We start from the raw sequence: 19,572 nt of genomic DNA, 5'->3' as shown, positions 1-19,572 counted from the left end.
TTTATCTCATTCACGTAAGAGACTAGACGTATAAGATTTCATGGGATTTAGCGATTAGGAATGACAGATTGTTTGGTAAACTTATAGCATGTTCTATATGTTATAGTCATTTGAATGACTCTTACCATAATATGATACGTTAACATACCAGGCACCTTCTCAGTTGGTTATTTATGCGTCATATAACGTACACTTATTCAGCCTGTTGTTCACTATTCTTTATTTATTTTAAATCGCCTTCCAAATGTCTATTCTTTGTGCTGGGATTTATCAAATAAATTTCCCCCAAAAATGCGACTTATACTCCAGTCCGACTTAAATAAAAAATCGTTATTATGCATTTTCGGCAGGTGTGACTTGTACTCCGGAGCGACTTATACTCCAAATAATACGGTATTTTCTTTACACAAAATGTAAATTTTACTAATTATTGCAGACTTTATGGGCTGGATGAGCAACACATTTTAGACTCTGAGTGATGAGCATATCCAGCTCTAATGAAACACTGAGCATCATGCAGCTGTATTGCTAATTAAAAAACAAGAAACACAAACTCATAGCAAAATAAAACAATCAGTTATTGTACAATGTCTACTCTCACTGGGATAGCGACTGACGGGATATATAATCTTAAAATTAAATAATTATAATCTTGACACAGGAGAAAAAAAAAAGCGGGCGCAAACAAGCTTCTTTTCATGTCATTCTTTTTAGCGGGCGCAAACAAGCTTCTTTTCATGTCATTCTTTTTAGCGGGCTTTATTGGCGCAATAGAGGACTCAAATTAGATGTATTGTTGGCCACTCTGTACTTGCCATCTAATACAAATTAGAATGCATAAAAAAAGAGAACAGACCGTTTCTTCTTGTCTTACATAGGGACTGTGAATGACAAGCAAAATTCCAAAGAGATAATTTTCTGATGTTATGCAGTGCGAGAGACACCAGCATGACCTGAACAGGACAATTAACTGATGCCGCACAGTGCATGAGACACTAGCAAAATCTGAACAAGACACATTACTGATGTAGTGTGGAAAACATGTGAAGGAACATATATGCAATGCAGAAAATAGAAGGAAATACCCTTAATGATTAAGTAAATCAATTAGGTTTGGACTTAATAGTAAAAGGCAGGGTATATATTCTTGTATTTTAAAAGTAAAAGACAACAAATATATATTGGCATTTTTATTATACATGTATTCTGAAATGCTACTGACAATGGCTACCACTGTTGATTTTTGAAGCCTTCATGCTGAAAAGTGAACTTACTTTTTAGGTGATACAGAGTCCTCCAGCATAGTGGACTCTTCATCTCCCTCCAGGCCAAAGTGGTCCTTGCTTTTTTTCTGGAAGCAGTGAAGACAATATACAGTAAATTATAATATTTTGTAGAATTATTAAGAAAAGAATAACTAAACATGGAAAAGAATGGATAATAGAACAATACAACAAGGACACTCACTTTTATGTGCGTAACCAACCAAGTTTAGCATATTATTATCTTCTTTTTTCTACCTAAGGATACAAACTTCATATTTTTGTTTGACATTACATGACTTTTTAACTTGCATAATTGACCCGGACGCATGTGCACAAGAAAGAAAGGGCAAAACAAATATATTTCGAAATATACATTAAATTTCCTCTGTTGCTTTTTTTTTTTTTTTTTTCACAAGCTTTTAAATGGGGGTCGGGCACAGCAGGACACACTGCTTGGCATGTTACAGCCTCTAAAAGTGTCCAATCAGATCAGAAAAGTGGCTAGATTTGTCAGTAGTCGTTTCATGGAAAATTATAATCTAGTGAGGTCTAAATCCTAGCTAAATATAGCAACAAGGTCACAAAGTTGCAACACTGATCACTACCGTGACATCTATTGTACAGACATGTAATGACTAACTGCATTCACAGACAGTCCCATTATAATGTGTTTATGAGCGAGCACATAACAGGTAGCAGATCTAATTATGGCAAACCTAATGTATTCGTGGCGGGCGGCATCAAATTAATAAATGTATGGGTAACACATATGCATGGTCTCTTCATTGGTAAACATTGATAAATAGGATGAAAATACAATTTGTGCATGTCACATTCCAAAAATAATCAATGTGTTACCTTCTTGAGAATGATGTCAATGTATCCAGCAATGAGTTGGGCTATCTGCTCTCCTTCAGTCGTCTGCACAGAGTAGTAACCGTCCTGGTAGTCTCCAAAGTCCTAAGAGTACAGGCTACATCAAACCAAGTCTATAGTGCATTTGATATATTGCATCATTTTGTCATACATTAAAAGATGAAATGCTTCACACTTGACTTCATCTCTCTAACACACTCATTTGCCATAAAGCTTTTTTTCAATAATCAGTGAAGTGGCTATTTCGTTTCAGTGTGGTCCCTGATGGGATTTAATGATATTTTCTCTCTAAAAGACCAATAGCTGGCACACCTGGTGCCAACAAGTATTAACAAATATCCATCCATCTTCTTTCGCTTATCCGAGGTCGGGTCGCAGGGGCCAGACTTTCCACTCGCCAGCCACTTCTTCCAGCTCTTCTCTGGGGATCCCGAAGAATTCCCTGGCCAGCCGGGAGACATAGTCTTCCCAACGTGTCTTGGTTCTTCCCTGTGGCCTCCTACCGGTCGGACATGCCCTAAACACCTCCCTAGGGAGGCGTTCGGGTGCCTGAACCAGATGCCCCCTCCACCCCATCTGGCTCCTCTCCATGTGGAGGAGCAGCAGCTTTACTTTGAACTCCTCCTGGATGGCAGAGCTTCTCACCCTATCTCTAAGGGAAAGCCCAGCCACCCTGCGGAGGAAACTCATTTTGGCCGCTTGTAACCGTGATCTTGTCCTTTCGGTCATAACTCAAAGCTCATGACCATAGGTGAGGATGGGAACATAGATCGACTGGTAAATTGAGAGCTTTGCCTTCCAGCTCAGTTCCTTCTTCACCACAACGGATCAATACAGCGTCCGCATTACTGAAGATGCCGCACCGATCCGTCTGTCGACCTCCGAGGTACTTGAACTCCTCCACTTGGGGCAGGGTTGCCTCCCCAACCCGGAGATGGCACTCCACCCTTTTCCGGGCGAGAACCATGGACTTGGACTTGAAGGTGCTGATTCTCATCCCAGTCGCTTCACACTCGGTTGTGAACCGATCCAGTGAGAGCTGAAGATCCTGGCCAGATGAAGCCATCAGGACCACATCATCTGCAAAAAGCAGAGACCGAATCCTGCAGCCACCAAACCGGATCCCCTCAACGCCTTGACTGCGCCTACAAATTATGTCCGTAAAAGTTATGAACAGTATCGGTGTCAAAGGGCAGCCTTGGCGGAGTCCAATCCCCACTGGAAACGTGTCCGACTTACTGCCGGCAATGCGGACCAAGCTTATTAACATATAATTAGGTTTATATCTGCTGCTCCCAGCTTCCTCCCACCTCTAAAGTCGTGCACCTGGGGATAGGCTGATTGGCAACACTAAATCCTTAGTGTGCAAATGTGAGTGTGAAAATATAGATATATACACATATATAAATAAAAAAAATCCACATTATTACGTACATTTTGACTGCCCTAAAAAAAGCCCACTGAGCACAAATCAGACTGAGTCACCAAAGCATATAGGATGATTTGCTTGGAATGATATCACGAAATGATACACAGGCAAGCAGACTACTTTGTTACGGGCAGTCTAACAAAGGCCTACAATAAACAACATATAGTACACGAAAACTGGGGCAAACATTTTATGGAAATCCAGATCCCATGAAAAGATTGGTGTAGGCACACCAAGGAAGACTTTTAAAACGTGTCATGGCTGCTTTTTGTGAGTTGTGCATGTTGAGTCATGTCAGTCAAATTACGTCAAGTATTGCCTCAACAGCAAGAAAAGAAAGCATTACTGGGATAAGTGAAAAGCACAACAAAGCAGAGCTGAAATCAAAGCAAAATAAATCGAACGTAGACACTTTGAGTTCCAAATAATTAAATAATGTCATTAGTCATTAGTGAGTGCAATGCACAGATCATGGTCTTATGTATCTTTTGCAGAAAGACCTCACCAGGGTGAAGCTTTTTGGAGAGGCAGCCCAACGTTTAATGTTGGTCAGGTTCCATTCCTGGATCACTTCCTTTGTTTTCTCGTCCACCCTCATCACACACTCCTTGGTGATGCCCAGGAGACGAGGCACCAGTTTGTTCTTGCCCTTCATTTTTTCCTGCAAGAGCTTTCATGTTAATAATGCATGTATACGGTAGCATTACCCACACAGACTTCATACCTTCACCAAAAAAAACGACACTCCATAGGTTTTTAGAGACCTGGCCTGTTTCACGTAGCTGACTTTGGCTTCAATCTCTGTCATATTCTGACAGTTTTTGTGTGCCTGTAGAGAAAAGCAATTATACCAGTGCCGCATATTGCTATTGAGGCCAAAGTGAAAAGAAAAACAAAGCAAGTAAAAATTCATACGGATACAAAAATTGGAATAAAGTCGCCATTTTAAGATCTGAATTCACTCACAGACCGTGTAAATACAGAATAATCCTTGCCTTATATTGTAAATACATCAGTGTGAGACCAGCAGTCAGTCTATTTTTATATCTTTTATTGTAAATGTACCTATCTTTTATAATAAGTACAACATTGTGAGACCAGCTGTCACTGTTTATGTTTAAAAGGAGACGGCACTTTTTGGGGGGAATCGTTTACAATCATTATGAGAGGAATGACGGCGGATGGATTTTTTTTATGTATTCTAAATCCATCCATCCATCCATTCGCTACCGCTTATTCCCTTTTGGGGTCGCGGGGGGCGCTGGCGCCTATCTCGGCTACAGTCGGGCGGAAGGCGGGGTACACCCTGGACAAGTCGCCACCTCATCGCAGGGCCAACACAGATAGACAGACAACATTCACACTCACATTCACACACTAGGGCCAATTTAGTGTTGCCAATCAACTTATCCCCAGGTGCATGTCTTTGGAAGTGGGAGGAAGCCGAAGTACCCGGAAGGAACCCACGCATTCACGGGGAGAACATGCAAACTCCACACAGAAAGATCCCGAGCCTGGATTTGAACCCAGGTCTGCAGGACCTTCGTATTGTGAGGCAGACGCACTAACCCCTCTGCCACCGTGAAGCCCAGATGATGATTATTGATCTAAATATCAAAATAAATTCGATCAAAAGTCCGCATACAGTAGAGCCTATGGGAGAAGTAAAATTCTACCTACACAGCCCCTAAAAATATCCAAACCACCATTAGGGTTTTAAAGTTAAAATACCAATGATTGTCACACACATACTAGATGTGGCGAAATTATTCTCTGCATTTGGCCCATCACCCTTGATCACCCCCTGGGAGGTGAGGGGAGCAGTGGGCAGGAGCGGTGCCGCGCCCGGGAATCATTTATGGTGATTTAACCCCCAATTCCAACCCTTAATGCTGAGTACCAAGCAGGGAGGTAATGGGTCCCATTTTTATAGTCTTTGGTATGACTATGTACATGATGTAATTATAAATGTAATGTAGTAACATGCACATTTATAATAACATTTAATATTTACCTATTTTGATTTTTTCAAGCAGACAAGGCGCATTAATTTTAAAAACGCATTACAGCGTTTTCATTTTCTTTCTTCATTGCTGATTTCTACTCACTGCAGACTTCATGAGAGCTAACTAACATAATAAACATTACTTACTGTGCAATGTCTGCTGTCATTATGATGCCAACTGCTGGGATGTCCTTTGAGAAACTCGTGATTTAGGGCTATATAAATAAACATTGATTGATTGATTGATTGATTGGTATATTCCCATTTAGATGAAAATTGTGTCGTAATCTTTGCAAAGAAGGGACACACACACACACACACACACACACACACACACACCCCCACACGCACAAGCACAAACACACACGCTTTTTTTTTAAAATGCATCCGTCGTCATGTCTTTCATAATGATTGTGAACAATAAGCAAAATTCCCCAAGTGCAACTGCTGGGATATCCTTTGAGACACTCGTGATTTAGGGCTATATAAATAAATATTGATTGATTGATTGATTGGTATATTCCCATTTAGATGAAAAATGTGTCGTAATCTTTGCAAAGAAGGGACACACACACGCACGCACGCACGCACGCACGCACACACACACACACACACACACACACACACACAAACACACACACACACACGCTCTTTGTGTCGTTCTTACCAGTTCCAGGTCCTATATGGCAGTAAAATTGTCCCAACTTGTCGGATTATATTCTTAGCCATCTACATTTTTTAGGTGAGATGCATGATTTATGATCTACAATAAACTTACAGGGAGCAACGAAGCGAGGAAACAGCATATCACTCAATGATGTAAACATAGGGACAAACGAAAGTGTTTACGTCATCGCTTTAAATAGTTTTTATGCATTTGTGCTTATAATAACAATATCACTAATACCTGCTTAATATTAAAGTCACAAAATGTAAATGGAGTATTGTTGTTTTTGAATGGTTATTTATCAGATTTTATGGGCGGAATGTTGGAGCTCCCATTAGCTCTGCTGTAAGCTGACTTTTATTTACATTTATTTAATACTTAGAATGCTTTTTTTTTTTAGATGCATCCGTCGTCATGTCTTTCATAATGATTGTGAACAATAGGCAAAATTCCCCAAAAAGTGCAGTTCCCCTTTAAAGAGCTGCCATATACGACACATATAATATGGAACATTATTCCTTGATGATCTGTTAACGTATTGTTCTTTATTCTCATAAACTGCTCACAATAATGACTATTTCATAGTCTGAGACTTAAATGTAACAATCCTGGTGTTTACTTGGAATATTCAGGCTCCTTTCTTGCAAAATAGCTACTGTATTGTCTAATATTGCCTTGTAATGACATAGGGAGAATAACAGATGTATTTGATGGAATACAGTATGCATGTCAGAGTGGTGTGTAGATAAATAATTGTACCTGGAAAATCTTTTTCTCTCCTTTGTGTTTGATGTACTCCTTGGGAAGGAACTCTTTTAAACTGTAATGAACAAATCATCAAAAAGGGTTAACATTCAAACACGCTGTAATCATAACTAGCGGTGAGACGAGATCCTGCCAGATTAAAATGTGACGATATTTCTCATTTATAGAACGCAGTCGGAGCCAGATCCGTTTGGTCGTGAGCGAGCGATTGGAACCAATGTAATTTTGTTGACTAATAATTGTCAATTTCGTATCGCCAACAACCCATTTTTCCTTGAAGAAAATAAGACGAGAAAGAACCATAAAAATGCACGTTGACTAAGACTCTGACAAATTTAACTGACATTTTGGCCAACGAATAAAAGTAAGAGTAAAACGTTGACAAGAGAAGAAATCCAATATTATTAAATTTTGTCCTGTTGATGGGTGGAACGAGTTAGGAATAGCTCTTTACCAACTTACATACTGTATGAAAGGGGCCAGGAATTAGTTACGGAGGAGAGCCAATCAGATGCTTTTCTTTTTGAGAAAAACTTTGATATCATACCACCAATACAAAATTAATAGCTTTAACAACATGTTCCACATCATAATATGTGTACAATTCATTTTTGACGCTATAATGACATAAGCTGGCAAGTCATGGTGACATCTACACAACTGTAAGTTAAAGCTAATTCTACCGTATTACTTCTTACAAAAAATGGATCAAGGAATTATCTCTCCTTCAAGAAATTATTCAATGGTAAAGCTAAAAGCACGATAACTTTTAATGTGGTCACACATGTGTAGCAAACAGAGGAAGTAGATGCTATAATCTATTTATATACTTAAGGTGGACATTTATTAACAAACGAAAGGTTCCAGCCACACCGCAACCTTGAGAGTAGTAGAAAATGGATGGATGAAATTTGCCCTGCCACATGTGTGTAATTGCTGCTTCCAGTTCTCCTGCGCTCATACACAAATGATGATGAAGGCATGCATCGTAACTCAGTTTGACAACACAAATACATACATATATGTAGCATATAACAATTAAAAAAAATGCCTGATATTTATTGGCATTGACCTGTTGAGCAAAAAATGACTACCGTATTTTTCGGACTATAGGTTGAAGTTTTTTCATAGTTTGGTCAGGAGTGCGACTTATACTCAGGAGCGACTTATGTGTGAAATTATTAACACATTACCGTAAAATATCAAATAATATTATTTAGCTCATTCACGTAAGAGACTAGACGTATAAGATTTCATCGGATTTAGCAATTAGGAGTGACAGATTGTTTGGTAAACATATAGCATGTTCTATATGTTATAGTTAATTGAATGACTCTTACCATAATATGTTACGTTAACATACCAGGCACCTTCTCAGTTGGTTATTTATGCGTCATATAACGTACACTTATTCAGCCTGTTGTTCACTATTGTTTATTTATTTTAAATTGCCTTTCAAATGTCTATTCTTGGTGTTGGGTTTTATCAGATAAATTTCCCCAAAAAATACGACTTATACTCCAGTGCGACTTATATATGTTTTTTTCCTTCTTTATTACGCATTTTCGGCAGGTGCGAATTATACTCCGGAGCGACTTATAGTCCGAAAAATATGGTAATTACATCAATAGTGACCTTAAGATCATGCTCCTTTTGTGTCAAACAAATGCTTCGCAAGTAGTCTAAACAAATGTGCTTTCAAATAAACTTTAAAAAGGCCTTATCTTTTATGCATTGTTTTTTAGTAGACCCACTTTACTGTAATTTTAGCAGACTAAAATGAAATGCAATTTTGTTGACTAACACTAATTCATTTTGGATGACAAAAATTTGAAAAAATCTAAAATACATTTTCGTCAAAAGACTTCCGCCCGAATGCAGCTGAGATCCAGCACTCCCGCAACCCCGAAAGGGACAAGCGGTAGAAAATGGATGGATGGACTTTTGAATAAAAAAAAAAAATTGCAAACAGCTGTCAAAATTAACACTGATTGGAACTATACATGAAATGCGTTGCCCACGCTACAAACGGAAAGCAAGCGAACAGTTCGCCTCGTGAGTGCACTATTGACTTTATTATACATTTGATATCTACGATGAAAAAAGGGAATAAGTAAATCATTTAAATATGAATTGACATTATTACACTGTCATCCTGTGTTTTTGTTTGTTTATTTATAATTGTAATCAAAATGTAATCTTTTTAAGGGAGCTGTTTATAACTTGCTCAAAGTTACATTTTTCCAACCAAAACATGTATCAATCAGACCACCGGCGAGCTAATGTTGCCATCAGTGGTTTATCACAAGGGTTCCCAACCTTTTTTGACCTCGTGGCCCGACCTCTGCATGACAGAGGGCACCGGGGCCCACTCCAGCATTAACACTGAATTAGCAATCTTACTCTTACTAATAATAAATATGCTCAACTATCCATCCATCCATTTTCTACCGTTTGTCTCTTTTTTTGGGATCGCAGCGGGTGCTGGAGCCTATCTCAGCTGCTAAACTGTCAACATTTTATTGCATTGAAAATGCAGCTTCACTACTTTAGTCATAATTTTTGAGCTTAAACTTCTCTGACTTTGGCTCCAGACTGCTGTTTTTTTGAGATTGTCATTAACGCCACAAGTAATGGAAAAGTGTATTACAACTGAGTATTGCTGCAGCCCATACCAACCACCGCTGAGTAACAAAATATTTTTTGGCGGCCCTTTATGTTTCTTAACCAATAGGTTAAGAAACACTGGTTTAATAGAGCACATGTACATACTGTATTATAGTGTCTATATTTTTCATAATTACTGATTACATTGAATAAAAATTGCTCGTCGGCCAAAGAAATGTGTTTGGCATCCAGGCTTGTCACTCGCCGCTGTCTCGTCTACACGAACACGCAGGGAGCATGTGCACATACTATACACAAAAGAGGCCCAAGAAAAGCAACGCAGAGTTTGCAGTCATGTTGTTGTTACAATTGAATAAACATTTAATGACAGCAAGGGATTTAACGGAAATCAATATCTCACCGTACAATATTATTGTGGTATATGTCCAAAAAAAGATAAACTCACTTACAGTAATTGAACACAAATATAATACTCAAATGTTCTCGTCATATTTTTTTACTACAAACATGAATTTTTAAGTGCAAACAACTGTGCAAGAACATCTAGTGTTTCAAATAAAGAATTTATGGTTGATGTTTTTAAAGTGACAATGTAAAATTCCAGTATAACAAGTGTAAAAAAATAATGTTCCCTTTAGTGTCTTTCAACTTTTACTTAATGAGAAGCAGTGTCTACAGACAGCATGTTTTTATTTCAGTTTGGAAAAATCCTGTTTCTCAGAAATGTAAACTAACAGTTTTATAATGTAAATACCTCACAAAACTGATGTTTAGCTTTGCTGGCTTCAGATATCTTTCCTGGGTGACGGTTTATGACGTGGCGACTTGTCCAGAGTGCAGCTGGATAGGCCCCAGTCTCCTCGCGGCATTGAGATGGGCACGCAGTCTAAAATAAATGGACTTTTATCAAGTAGCTTTTCAGTTTACTGGTATTTCCCGCAGTGTAAATTGTTTTGTTTGTTTTTTATTTCTCTCTGTGCGCTGCTGTGTCGCCTGTGAAACATTCGAGACAGAAGTGGCGCGTTTTGCATTGCAAAACGCAGACTTTCTTACCTCCGCCAAAAATGGGATGTTTTTGCCAGGGCTTGTGTGTGTGTTTGTTAGCAACATAACCCAAACAGTTTTAGGCGGATTTTGATTTCATTTTCAGGGAATGTCCACAAAAAGACAATTCCTCTAAACTACTATGAAACTTCACTTCCTGCTCTTGGCATTCCATGGCGGTCCTGCACTGTGCAGAGGATTATGGGAAATGTTGTTTATTTTCAGACCCGGCCAACGCTAAATCGCCAGAAAAAAACTACAGTTACCAAGTTTTCTTTTGATACCGTCCCATGTCACAGCATTATTGTGAAGACTTTGAAACTGCAATATCTACAATACCGTAACATCCCTAATGATAGCTAATATTAGCTATTTAAATAGCTATTCATAGTTGACAACAAACAAAGCTAATCGGCACACGCATTTTGACACATGGGCATAGAAAGATCAGAGTGCTAAAAGCTGTAGTGAAGTGAAGTGAATTATATTTATATAGCGCTTTTTTTCAAGTGACTCAAAGCGCTTTACATAGTGACACCCAATATCTAAGTTACATTTAAACCAGTGTGGGTGGCACTGGGAGCAGGTGGGTAAAGTGTCTTGCCCAAGGACACAACGGCAGTAACTAGGATGGCACAAGCGGGAATCGAACCTGCAACCCTCAAGTTGCTGACACGGCCACTCTACCAACCGAGCTATGCCGCCCCTGTAAGAGGGCAGGATATAATATTTAAAACACATTGAAAAGTTAGCGCTCTCTAGGCATCTACATAAAGGTTGCAAACACCCCCTTTAATGTTTGTGAACATTTTAAGCAGGGGAATTGATATGGTGACAATATTGCACCTGTAACTACTAGATATTAGATTCATACCCACATGTTTAATATCACCTAAAACTGATGTGAACTATCCAAACTACAGCAAGTCGATTAATAATAGTTTTGAGAAAATATTTACTAGAAATGACAATATATTACCGAATACTTCAGCAGATAAATTAGGAGGCTTTGTAACTCGTTTTGAAATTATTCGATTGTAACCTATGTGCCACATTATAGATTGTGATTTCTATTCTTACCGCAAGAGGCTGCAGTTGCATTATGATATAGACTTGAGGCCATATCGCCCATCCCTAATTAACATGTACAAATTTAACATGAGCTTCATTCCCATGACGAGTGAGTGTGAACTTATGATCACAACTGTACATTACACGAGCCAATTAATTGATAAAGCCAGTAAAAAAAATACACAATACTCACTCTAAGAATCCAGGTTTGTGTTTGGATTCGTTGTGGTCACCAAACTGGATCTGACATTGATAACCTGCAAACTCGCAGGCCTTGTCGAAAGACACCGGATGAGACCCGTTTAGAATGTCATCACGGGCCTGTTCACATAAACACACACACACACAATATTGCTCAATCAACACCAACAAATCTTTTATTAAGCTTTGGTTTGCAAAATTCACTGTATTGTACACACACGCGTATATATATATATATATATATATATATATATATATATATATATATATATATATATATATATATATATATATATATATATATATATATATATATATATATATATATATATATATATATATATGGTGAGATGTGTATATATATATATATATATATATATATATATATATATATATATATATATATATATACATACATACATACATACATACATATATATATATATACATACATACATACATATATATATATATACATATATATATATATGTATATGCATATACATATATGTATATTTATATAGTGAGAGAGAGGAGAGAGAGACTTTTGTAAAGATGTGATAATCAGATTAAACGCTTTAATTTGTATGTATTTTGTTTTAATGTTGTTAAATTAGTTTAATTTAAAAAATGAGACTGCTCCAATAAAGCACACATTAGAGAGGTGCACCTACGGTGATATAGATCGTTCTGCGAGTGTGTGGCAGGACAAGCGCAGTGCCAAGAGATATGGCAAAAGAGAGCAAAGGGCCCAAAGAAGACAAGAGAAGATGTAAAAGGTTTCGCGATCAATCAAAAGTGAAAAACACAGACATGATGTTGAAATATTTGCACTCTCAAACAGAGGTGTTATTTCACATTATCAGAAAGTCTCCTTCATATTTATTAGCAGCAAGCAAGAAGAAACCAGATAAAAGTCTATTTTGGCAGCTATTGCCATCTTATATGTTTGAAGCTGAGCCGTGGGTGGAGGAGCTGCTTTTAGCACGAGGAAGATGTTAATTGGAAGGCTTTAGAAGCTGCACCGCTGCTAACGGTTTGATTTCCAATGGTCGGAAATCCAAGTTATTTCAATCTCTAGTTATAACGCTAGCAAGTAAGACCAAACGTTTTGGGGCTGATCTTACAGTGTTAATTGTGGCATTTTCTACGCCATCGAGCAGCTAGGAGGCTCGTAACTTAACTCATGTTCGCTATTTAAAGCATCACAAAAAGCTGAGAAACCGCTTGTATCCTAAAATACTTGCAAGTTAAGGTACCTAAAATTTGAGGTACCATTGTATTTGCATAACAGCTCTTGTGATTGAAGAAGAGAACAAGATTGGAGTACCTGCACATAAAGCAAGTTGAGCTGTACAGGGTCTCTGGAGTCCACGTTTTGGTCCGAGTAGAAGAACTTCCTTCTCAGCAGCAACATCTCTGTCTCCTCTACACCTTGTTCCCGTAAAGTCCGCCCATGGTCCAACCAGTTCACTGAGAATGCAACAGCAAATTACCACTCAAAGTCTTTAACATTTACATTTTAAGTTATTCATATGTCAAAACTGACGAAATATGCAAAAGTCATACATTCATCATCTGTATGGAGCTTTTGCTTTAACTTTTCCATCTTCTTGTCATCTCTTAGCAATGTCTTGTCTCTTTTAAGGGTTCCAGTGGCTTCCTCCCTCTTCTCCTCACCGATGTCTCGCACCAGCGAGTACTCGTCATAGTTGGTAATGCCTAACAAAAGACATTCAGGTTATTAGACTTGCCTTTGAAAGTCATTTATTTGGGATGTCTGATAATATCAGCATAAGAATGTGATATCGCATCGTTTTTTTCAGTCGATATTTAAAAGGTATTTCCAGGATTTGGGCACATTTGATGAAGTGTGATCATGGTGATATGTTAGTGTTCTCGTGAATAGTTTATTTAATTTTTCACTTTTGAATTCATTCTTCTATGTGCACTGATTTGACTCTTACGACTTTGCTCCTAAACACCCTCATTCAATTATCTTTTTGCAATGCTTGTCAGATGATTGTTAATAACGGTGCATAAAATGATAAACATGTTGCATAAAACATGAAATGATTGAAAACAAGTTAATTAAACAGGAGTGAAAGTGTCTCTTCTTTGTCAGACAATGAATGTAACAGATGAAAATAACACTTCTAATATGTCTTTGTTCTTATACCAAATCAGTGCGCATAAACACAAATTGAAATGAGTCCATCATGTCACTGCACTGATATTCCTTGAAGGCAGGGCAAGAATTTCACGGCGGCCATGACTGCCGTGGCTCTCGTTGCCCTTCTATTTGGCCATGTGAATAAATGATATCCACCACAGCCATATTGGCCGTGATGCCTTGACGGATGCTTCTCTTTGTCTCTGCGCAATCTTTATGTCATTAAGGCTACTTTGATCATTGGTGGGTTTAATTCTGCACAGCGCTTTACAACACAGTATATTGTAGCGTACCGAAAGAGTTAGTGCTGCAAGGAGTTCTGGGTGAGGTTGTTCTCCCGAAATGTGTTGTTTGGTGTGGGTTCACTGAGTGGAGCATATTTGAAACAGTGTTAAAGTTGTTTATACGGCAGTGTGACCTGTATGGCTGTTGACCAAGTATGCGTTGCATTCACTTTTGTGTGTGAAAAGCTGTAGATATTATGTGAGTGGGCCGACACCAATTGCAGTGCCTTTAAGGTTTAATTGGCAATATACTTATGTACATTTGATTGCTTTGTTTGTTTTTTTTTGTTTGTTTTTTTTTCATAAAATTGCAAAAAGCTCTAAAAACGTTTTCAAGTTGTCATTATGGGGTATTGTATCTAGAATTTTGAGGACAGCAATCAATTTATTTCATTTTGAAGTAAGACTGTGACATACCAAAATGTGGAAAAGTGAAGCGCTGTGAATACTTTCCAGGCGCACTGTAAACACTGAGACACAGCTGCAACAAGGATCAGCTATGCTTTGCATGATCGAGATCAGGACATCGCTACAATTTTTAACCGGCCATCTGTAATGGCCTTATGCTGTCTTTAATTGAAGTGGAGTGATAATAGTTTTTCAACGAAACCTAGTGGCCACAATAGTTCATTAAGTTAAGTTAATGAGGCCATAGGTTAAATGATGCGGACACTTTTATTACTGTGCTGTTGTGTAGCTGCTAGATTCTAGTAGCCTAGAGCCCATGTTTACTTTTTGTAAATGACTTGACTAAATCACAAGAAAAAACCAACCTTATGTGCTAATTTGGAGAACATCCGTATCAGAGATTTTATCTTCAAGCCGATATCATTCGATACTTGTTTTTTTTGCTTATATCTGACCAATATCAAATTGGGACACCTCTCGTTTGCATTATTTATTTGTATTATTATTTGTGAATTATTTCTGCGGAGGGGGCGTGGCCTGCGGGCCTGCAGCGAAGCGGGGTGTGCCAAGACCAGCCTGTAAGTCAGCGACAGGTGTGTAGATGGCCCACCTGGGCCTTGTTATCAATCACCTGTCACTCTGTATAAGTAGTAAACGGGGAGGAGAGGGGTTGTTGGAGCTGGAACAAGAGCGTGAGTGAGAAACCAACAAACTACTGCTAAAAAGCAACCTGGGAACAGTGTCGTGCTGGCCAACCAAAGGTGCAGCCTGGAAACTGCCAGAGTCCAGCACAATCTCCCAGTTCAAACCACCGACATTGATATCCCAGGAGCGCAGAATGCGGCCATTACCCACCGCCAGCACCGCATCTTGTCCATGATGCAGAAGAGCATTAATGTGTCCATTTGGCCCCCAATGTGAAATGTAGTGCAACATTGTTGAATAGATGAAATATATTGTTAAATACAATTGTAAAGGTTGCCCTCTAGTGGGTTCCTCGGACCACCACACACTGCCACGAGAGCCCGGATTTCAGGGTACAACACTGTTTTATTTTCATAAATGTGGAGAGGCTTTTGCTTTCCAGCAAAATGTCTTTCTCTTTGTTTGTCTCTCTCTCTCTCTGGCTCCCACTCCAACTCCAACTGTGTGTCTCAATCTGGCTGCTGCTAATAAACGTAACAGGTGATTAGATAACAAGGCCCACCTCTCGCTGACTTCGAGGCCGGTCCTGGCGCACCCTGCTTCGCTGCAGGCCCGCAGGCCACGGCCCCTCCACAATTTCATACTAACCTGTCATACTTGTTGATAGTAAAACATGTTATTTTACTTGACTGCTGCTTACACATTTTCCAACACCTTTAAAAAAAAAAAAAATAAATAAAAACATTTTAGCACTTATATAGCGGTATATGTCTTATTGTGCACAAACAGCTTTTATTTGTGAAATTTATGCATTAAGCGTGTTAATTCATGACATCACTATGTCACCTGACATTAGTTTGAGGGTAGAGCTGCTGCATATATCCGTAACACTTGATATCGGTATGTCAAACAAAGAGCTTAACAATATCGGTAGATCACATCTTTGTCCAAAAAAAACAAAAAAAAAACGCGCCTCCCTAGAATTGACACATTAGGTTTTAGATTTAGGGTGTCAGCACAGTAGCGTAGTTTTCTAAGACCGGGCCTTGAAAGTCTGAAGATTCCCAGCATGAAAAAAAAAAGGAAATTGCAACTTCTTCTGGGAAACTATGTGTGTGGTTTGGTTGTTTTTGGGTGTATAACATAAAATCCCCAAAAATACAATTACACTTGCAAGATTCTAACGAGTGAAATGAATCAAAATAAAGAATATTCAAATCTGTGCGAGTCGTGTGAGTCATAGCTGACCTATTCTGGCGCAGATGGTCATGAGCATGTCGCTGACGATCTTGGAGTCATCCACCATGACAGTCTTCACTGTGCCATCCAGCATGCGGATTTTCAGAGGCCTTTGCTTCTTCTTGTACTCAAGGGTGTCCTTGGAGGTGGAGTGATAGTAATGTTAAAATGTATCAGATAGACTAACTGAAATATTCATAATATAAAAAAAGCAACATAAAAGTCTACATCTAAGAGTAACAAACCTCTTTATATTAAACTATACTAATATTAAAGTTTGTTTTGTTTTATTATGGTTAGTTTGTATTTTTTGCACCTAGCAATGCTTCCGATGCGATAGGGAAGGTTTTCTCCTTAATGTTATTGATTGTGGTGGTGCAACATACCTTAAAAATTTGTTTTTTTAGGGGGGGAAATCTTAATGTATTGTAGTGTCAAAAAGAAGACATTTTAGCTTTTATTGCCAATCTTGTCCAATAACACTTTCTCATTTTACTCTGTTTCCCAGCGGAAACAGCGTAAAACACAGTACACTGATGAAGCTACCTACTCAGTGGCCTAGTGGTTAGAGTATCCGACCTGAGATTGGTAGGTTGTGAGTTCAAACCCCGGCCGAGTCATCCCTAAGACTATAAAATGGGACCCATGGCCTCCCTGCTTGGCACTCAGCATTGAGGGTTGGAATTGGGGGTTAAATCACCATAAATGATTACCGGGCGCGGCACCGCTGCTGCCCACTGCTCCACTCACCTCCCAGAGTGTGATCAAGGGGATGGGTCAAATGCAGAGGACAAACTTCGCCATACCTAGTGTGTGTGTGACAATCATTGGTACTTTAACTTTAAGCTAAACCTATTTTTCCATCACAATCTACAAAGTTAATATAGTGTAGTTCGCTTCTCTTTCTTCCCCTCTATTAATCTGCTTTTCTTTTGTAATTCAAGTATTCACTGCATTCATGTATTGTTGATTTTATTGGTAAAACAGGGGCTCTTAACCTTAACTTTGGGGCCTAACCTTTCCACTACATAGGGGTCTGGGACCAACTCAAATATTAACATTGAATGGATTTTATTTGTATTTAATAAATATATCTAAACTACTCACAGTTTACAACTTTGTGTTAATGATGACGATATGAAACCATGCCTTAAAAAGATATTTATATATGTAATATAAACCTTAGGCTGATAAGAAAAATAAGTACCATAAAAATCAAACATACTGCATAAGCAGAAACTCATAAATAACTAATGACATTTTTTTTTTTACATAAAAGTATGTTGTGCTAAAATAAACTATCTAAATTAATAATAATTAAGTTTCTTAACTTAACTGTCAATAACAATTAAAATGCAAATAAAAAGCTTCACCATAATTTTTGCGCTCGTATTATGATTTTTTTGTACATTTAAAACACCTTGTGGTTTTTAAAACATGTAATGGTCGTACTGTGGTCAAAATGTTGTATGGATTGTTTAACACTGTCTTCAAGCACTTTTCTGACCGTCTCTTCACTACGCCCCATTTTGTGGGCGGTTTTATTAATGTGCATCCACTTCAACCGCGTTTTTTTCCCTGCCTGCTATGTTGTAGTATTTAGCGCTTCCATATCAAGTCTTCAGACAGATATGAGATCGAACATTACGCTATTTTGTACTAAAAATGGCAACAGCGGACAATGCATGTGCATACACGTGCCAGTCTGCCCCACAATAAGATGATAGAGAGAAAGAAGACACTCGGGGTTTCCTGCAGCGCTTAACAACAAAGATCCACCACCTAAACTTAAACATAAATCTTAACAAAAAAAAAAGTCTTAAGCTGCTCTGCTTAGTTCTGCCTCTGTCAGTATGTCTTTCTCTTTTCACCTGATATGTCCTCTTTTGCGGGGCTGTCCGGGTGGAATTTCTTAAATGCCTCAAATGTCATTTTAAGTTCGGGTTGCGTATATTTTCAATGTACGTTCTGGGTTAAAAAGGGGTTAAAAACTAAACAAATTTTGCGCAGCAACATTCGTGAAAGAGGGGCAGAGACAGAGAGAGCGAGAGAGTTATGATAAACGCGCATGCGTCGCCAGGCTCTGCTTTTTACCCATAGATTTATCATATTTTATTTTTTATTATCTATAGCAGGGGTGTCAAAAGTGTGCCCCGGAGGCCATTTGCGGCCCACGGCACATTCTAGAAATACTATTAAAATAAACAAAAACATAAACAAAGTGAAATAAAAAAACCTTAAAGGCTAAATGTTATTTAGAAAAAGTTGCAACGTTGACTAATGAAACAAAGCTGGGTTTTTTTCTTTCAAACTGTCAATGCTCAAAACATAATATTGAATCAAAATCAAAGTTATTATGAATTATTGACCTATCCAAGTTTCCGATACTTTCACATCAAATATTCCACTAAGAAAAATATTTTTGTTGGAAGATTTTGCAAATTTGGTAAATAAATAACCAAAAAATTTATATTTTGTTGTTTTCTTACTGTACCGAAAATGAACCAAACCGTGACCTCTGAACTGAGGTACGTACCGAACCGAAAATTTTGGGTACCGTTACACCCCTAATGGATGGAGTTGAGCATATGTCAGCATGTGGCCCCACTTTGTAAGTCAATGATTGTCACACACACAATAGGTGTGGTGAAATTTGTTCTCTGCATTTGACCCATCGCCTTGTTCACCACATGGGAAGTGAGGGGAGCAGTGGGCAGCAGCGGTGCCGCGCCCGGGAATCATTTATGGTGATTTAACCCCCAATTCCAACCATTGATGCTGAATGCCAAGCAGGGAGGCAATGGGTCCCATTTTTTTTTTAATAGTCTTTTGTATGACTCGGCCGGGGTTTGAACTCCCAACCTACCGATCT

At 38.4% G+C, this 19,572-nt stretch overlaps 1 protein-coding gene across 2 annotated transcripts in view; it reads right to left on the bottom strand.

Annotated features, from left to right (window-relative positions):
- The window catches only part of tln1 (talin 1), a 149,777-nt gene that overhangs the window by 80,234 nt on the left and 49,971 nt on the right, over window positions 1-19,572 (bottom strand). For both annotated transcript variants that reach the window (XM_061876862.1, XM_061876863.1), the window contains exons 4-12: window positions 16,710-16,839; window positions 13,521-13,673; window positions 13,282-13,424; window positions 11,944-12,071; window positions 7,002-7,062; window positions 4,295-4,399; window positions 4,076-4,231; window positions 2,124-2,225; window positions 1,275-1,351 (exon numbers count right to left, since the gene is read on the bottom strand). In XM_061876862.1, the coding sequence (XP_061732846.1) occupies window positions 1,275-1,351; window positions 2,124-2,225; window positions 4,076-4,231; window positions 4,295-4,399; window positions 7,002-7,062; window positions 11,944-12,071; window positions 13,282-13,424; window positions 13,521-13,673; window positions 16,710-16,839 (1,055 nt within the window). The remainder of the gene's footprint in view (window positions 1-1,274; window positions 1,352-2,123; window positions 2,226-4,075; window positions 4,232-4,294; window positions 4,400-7,001; window positions 7,063-11,943; window positions 12,072-13,281; window positions 13,425-13,520; window positions 13,674-16,709; window positions 16,840-19,572) is intronic.

Source organism: Nerophis ophidion, linkage group LG17 (assembly GCF_033978795.1).
Source record: "Nerophis ophidion isolate RoL-2023_Sa linkage group LG17, RoL_Noph_v1.0, whole genome shotgun sequence".
Classification (NCBI taxonomy): Eukaryota; Metazoa; Chordata; class Actinopteri; order Syngnathiformes; family Syngnathidae; genus Nerophis; species Nerophis ophidion.
Note: the sequence above shows the minus strand (reverse complement) of the source record. Positions and strands in the feature narration are given on the sequence as shown.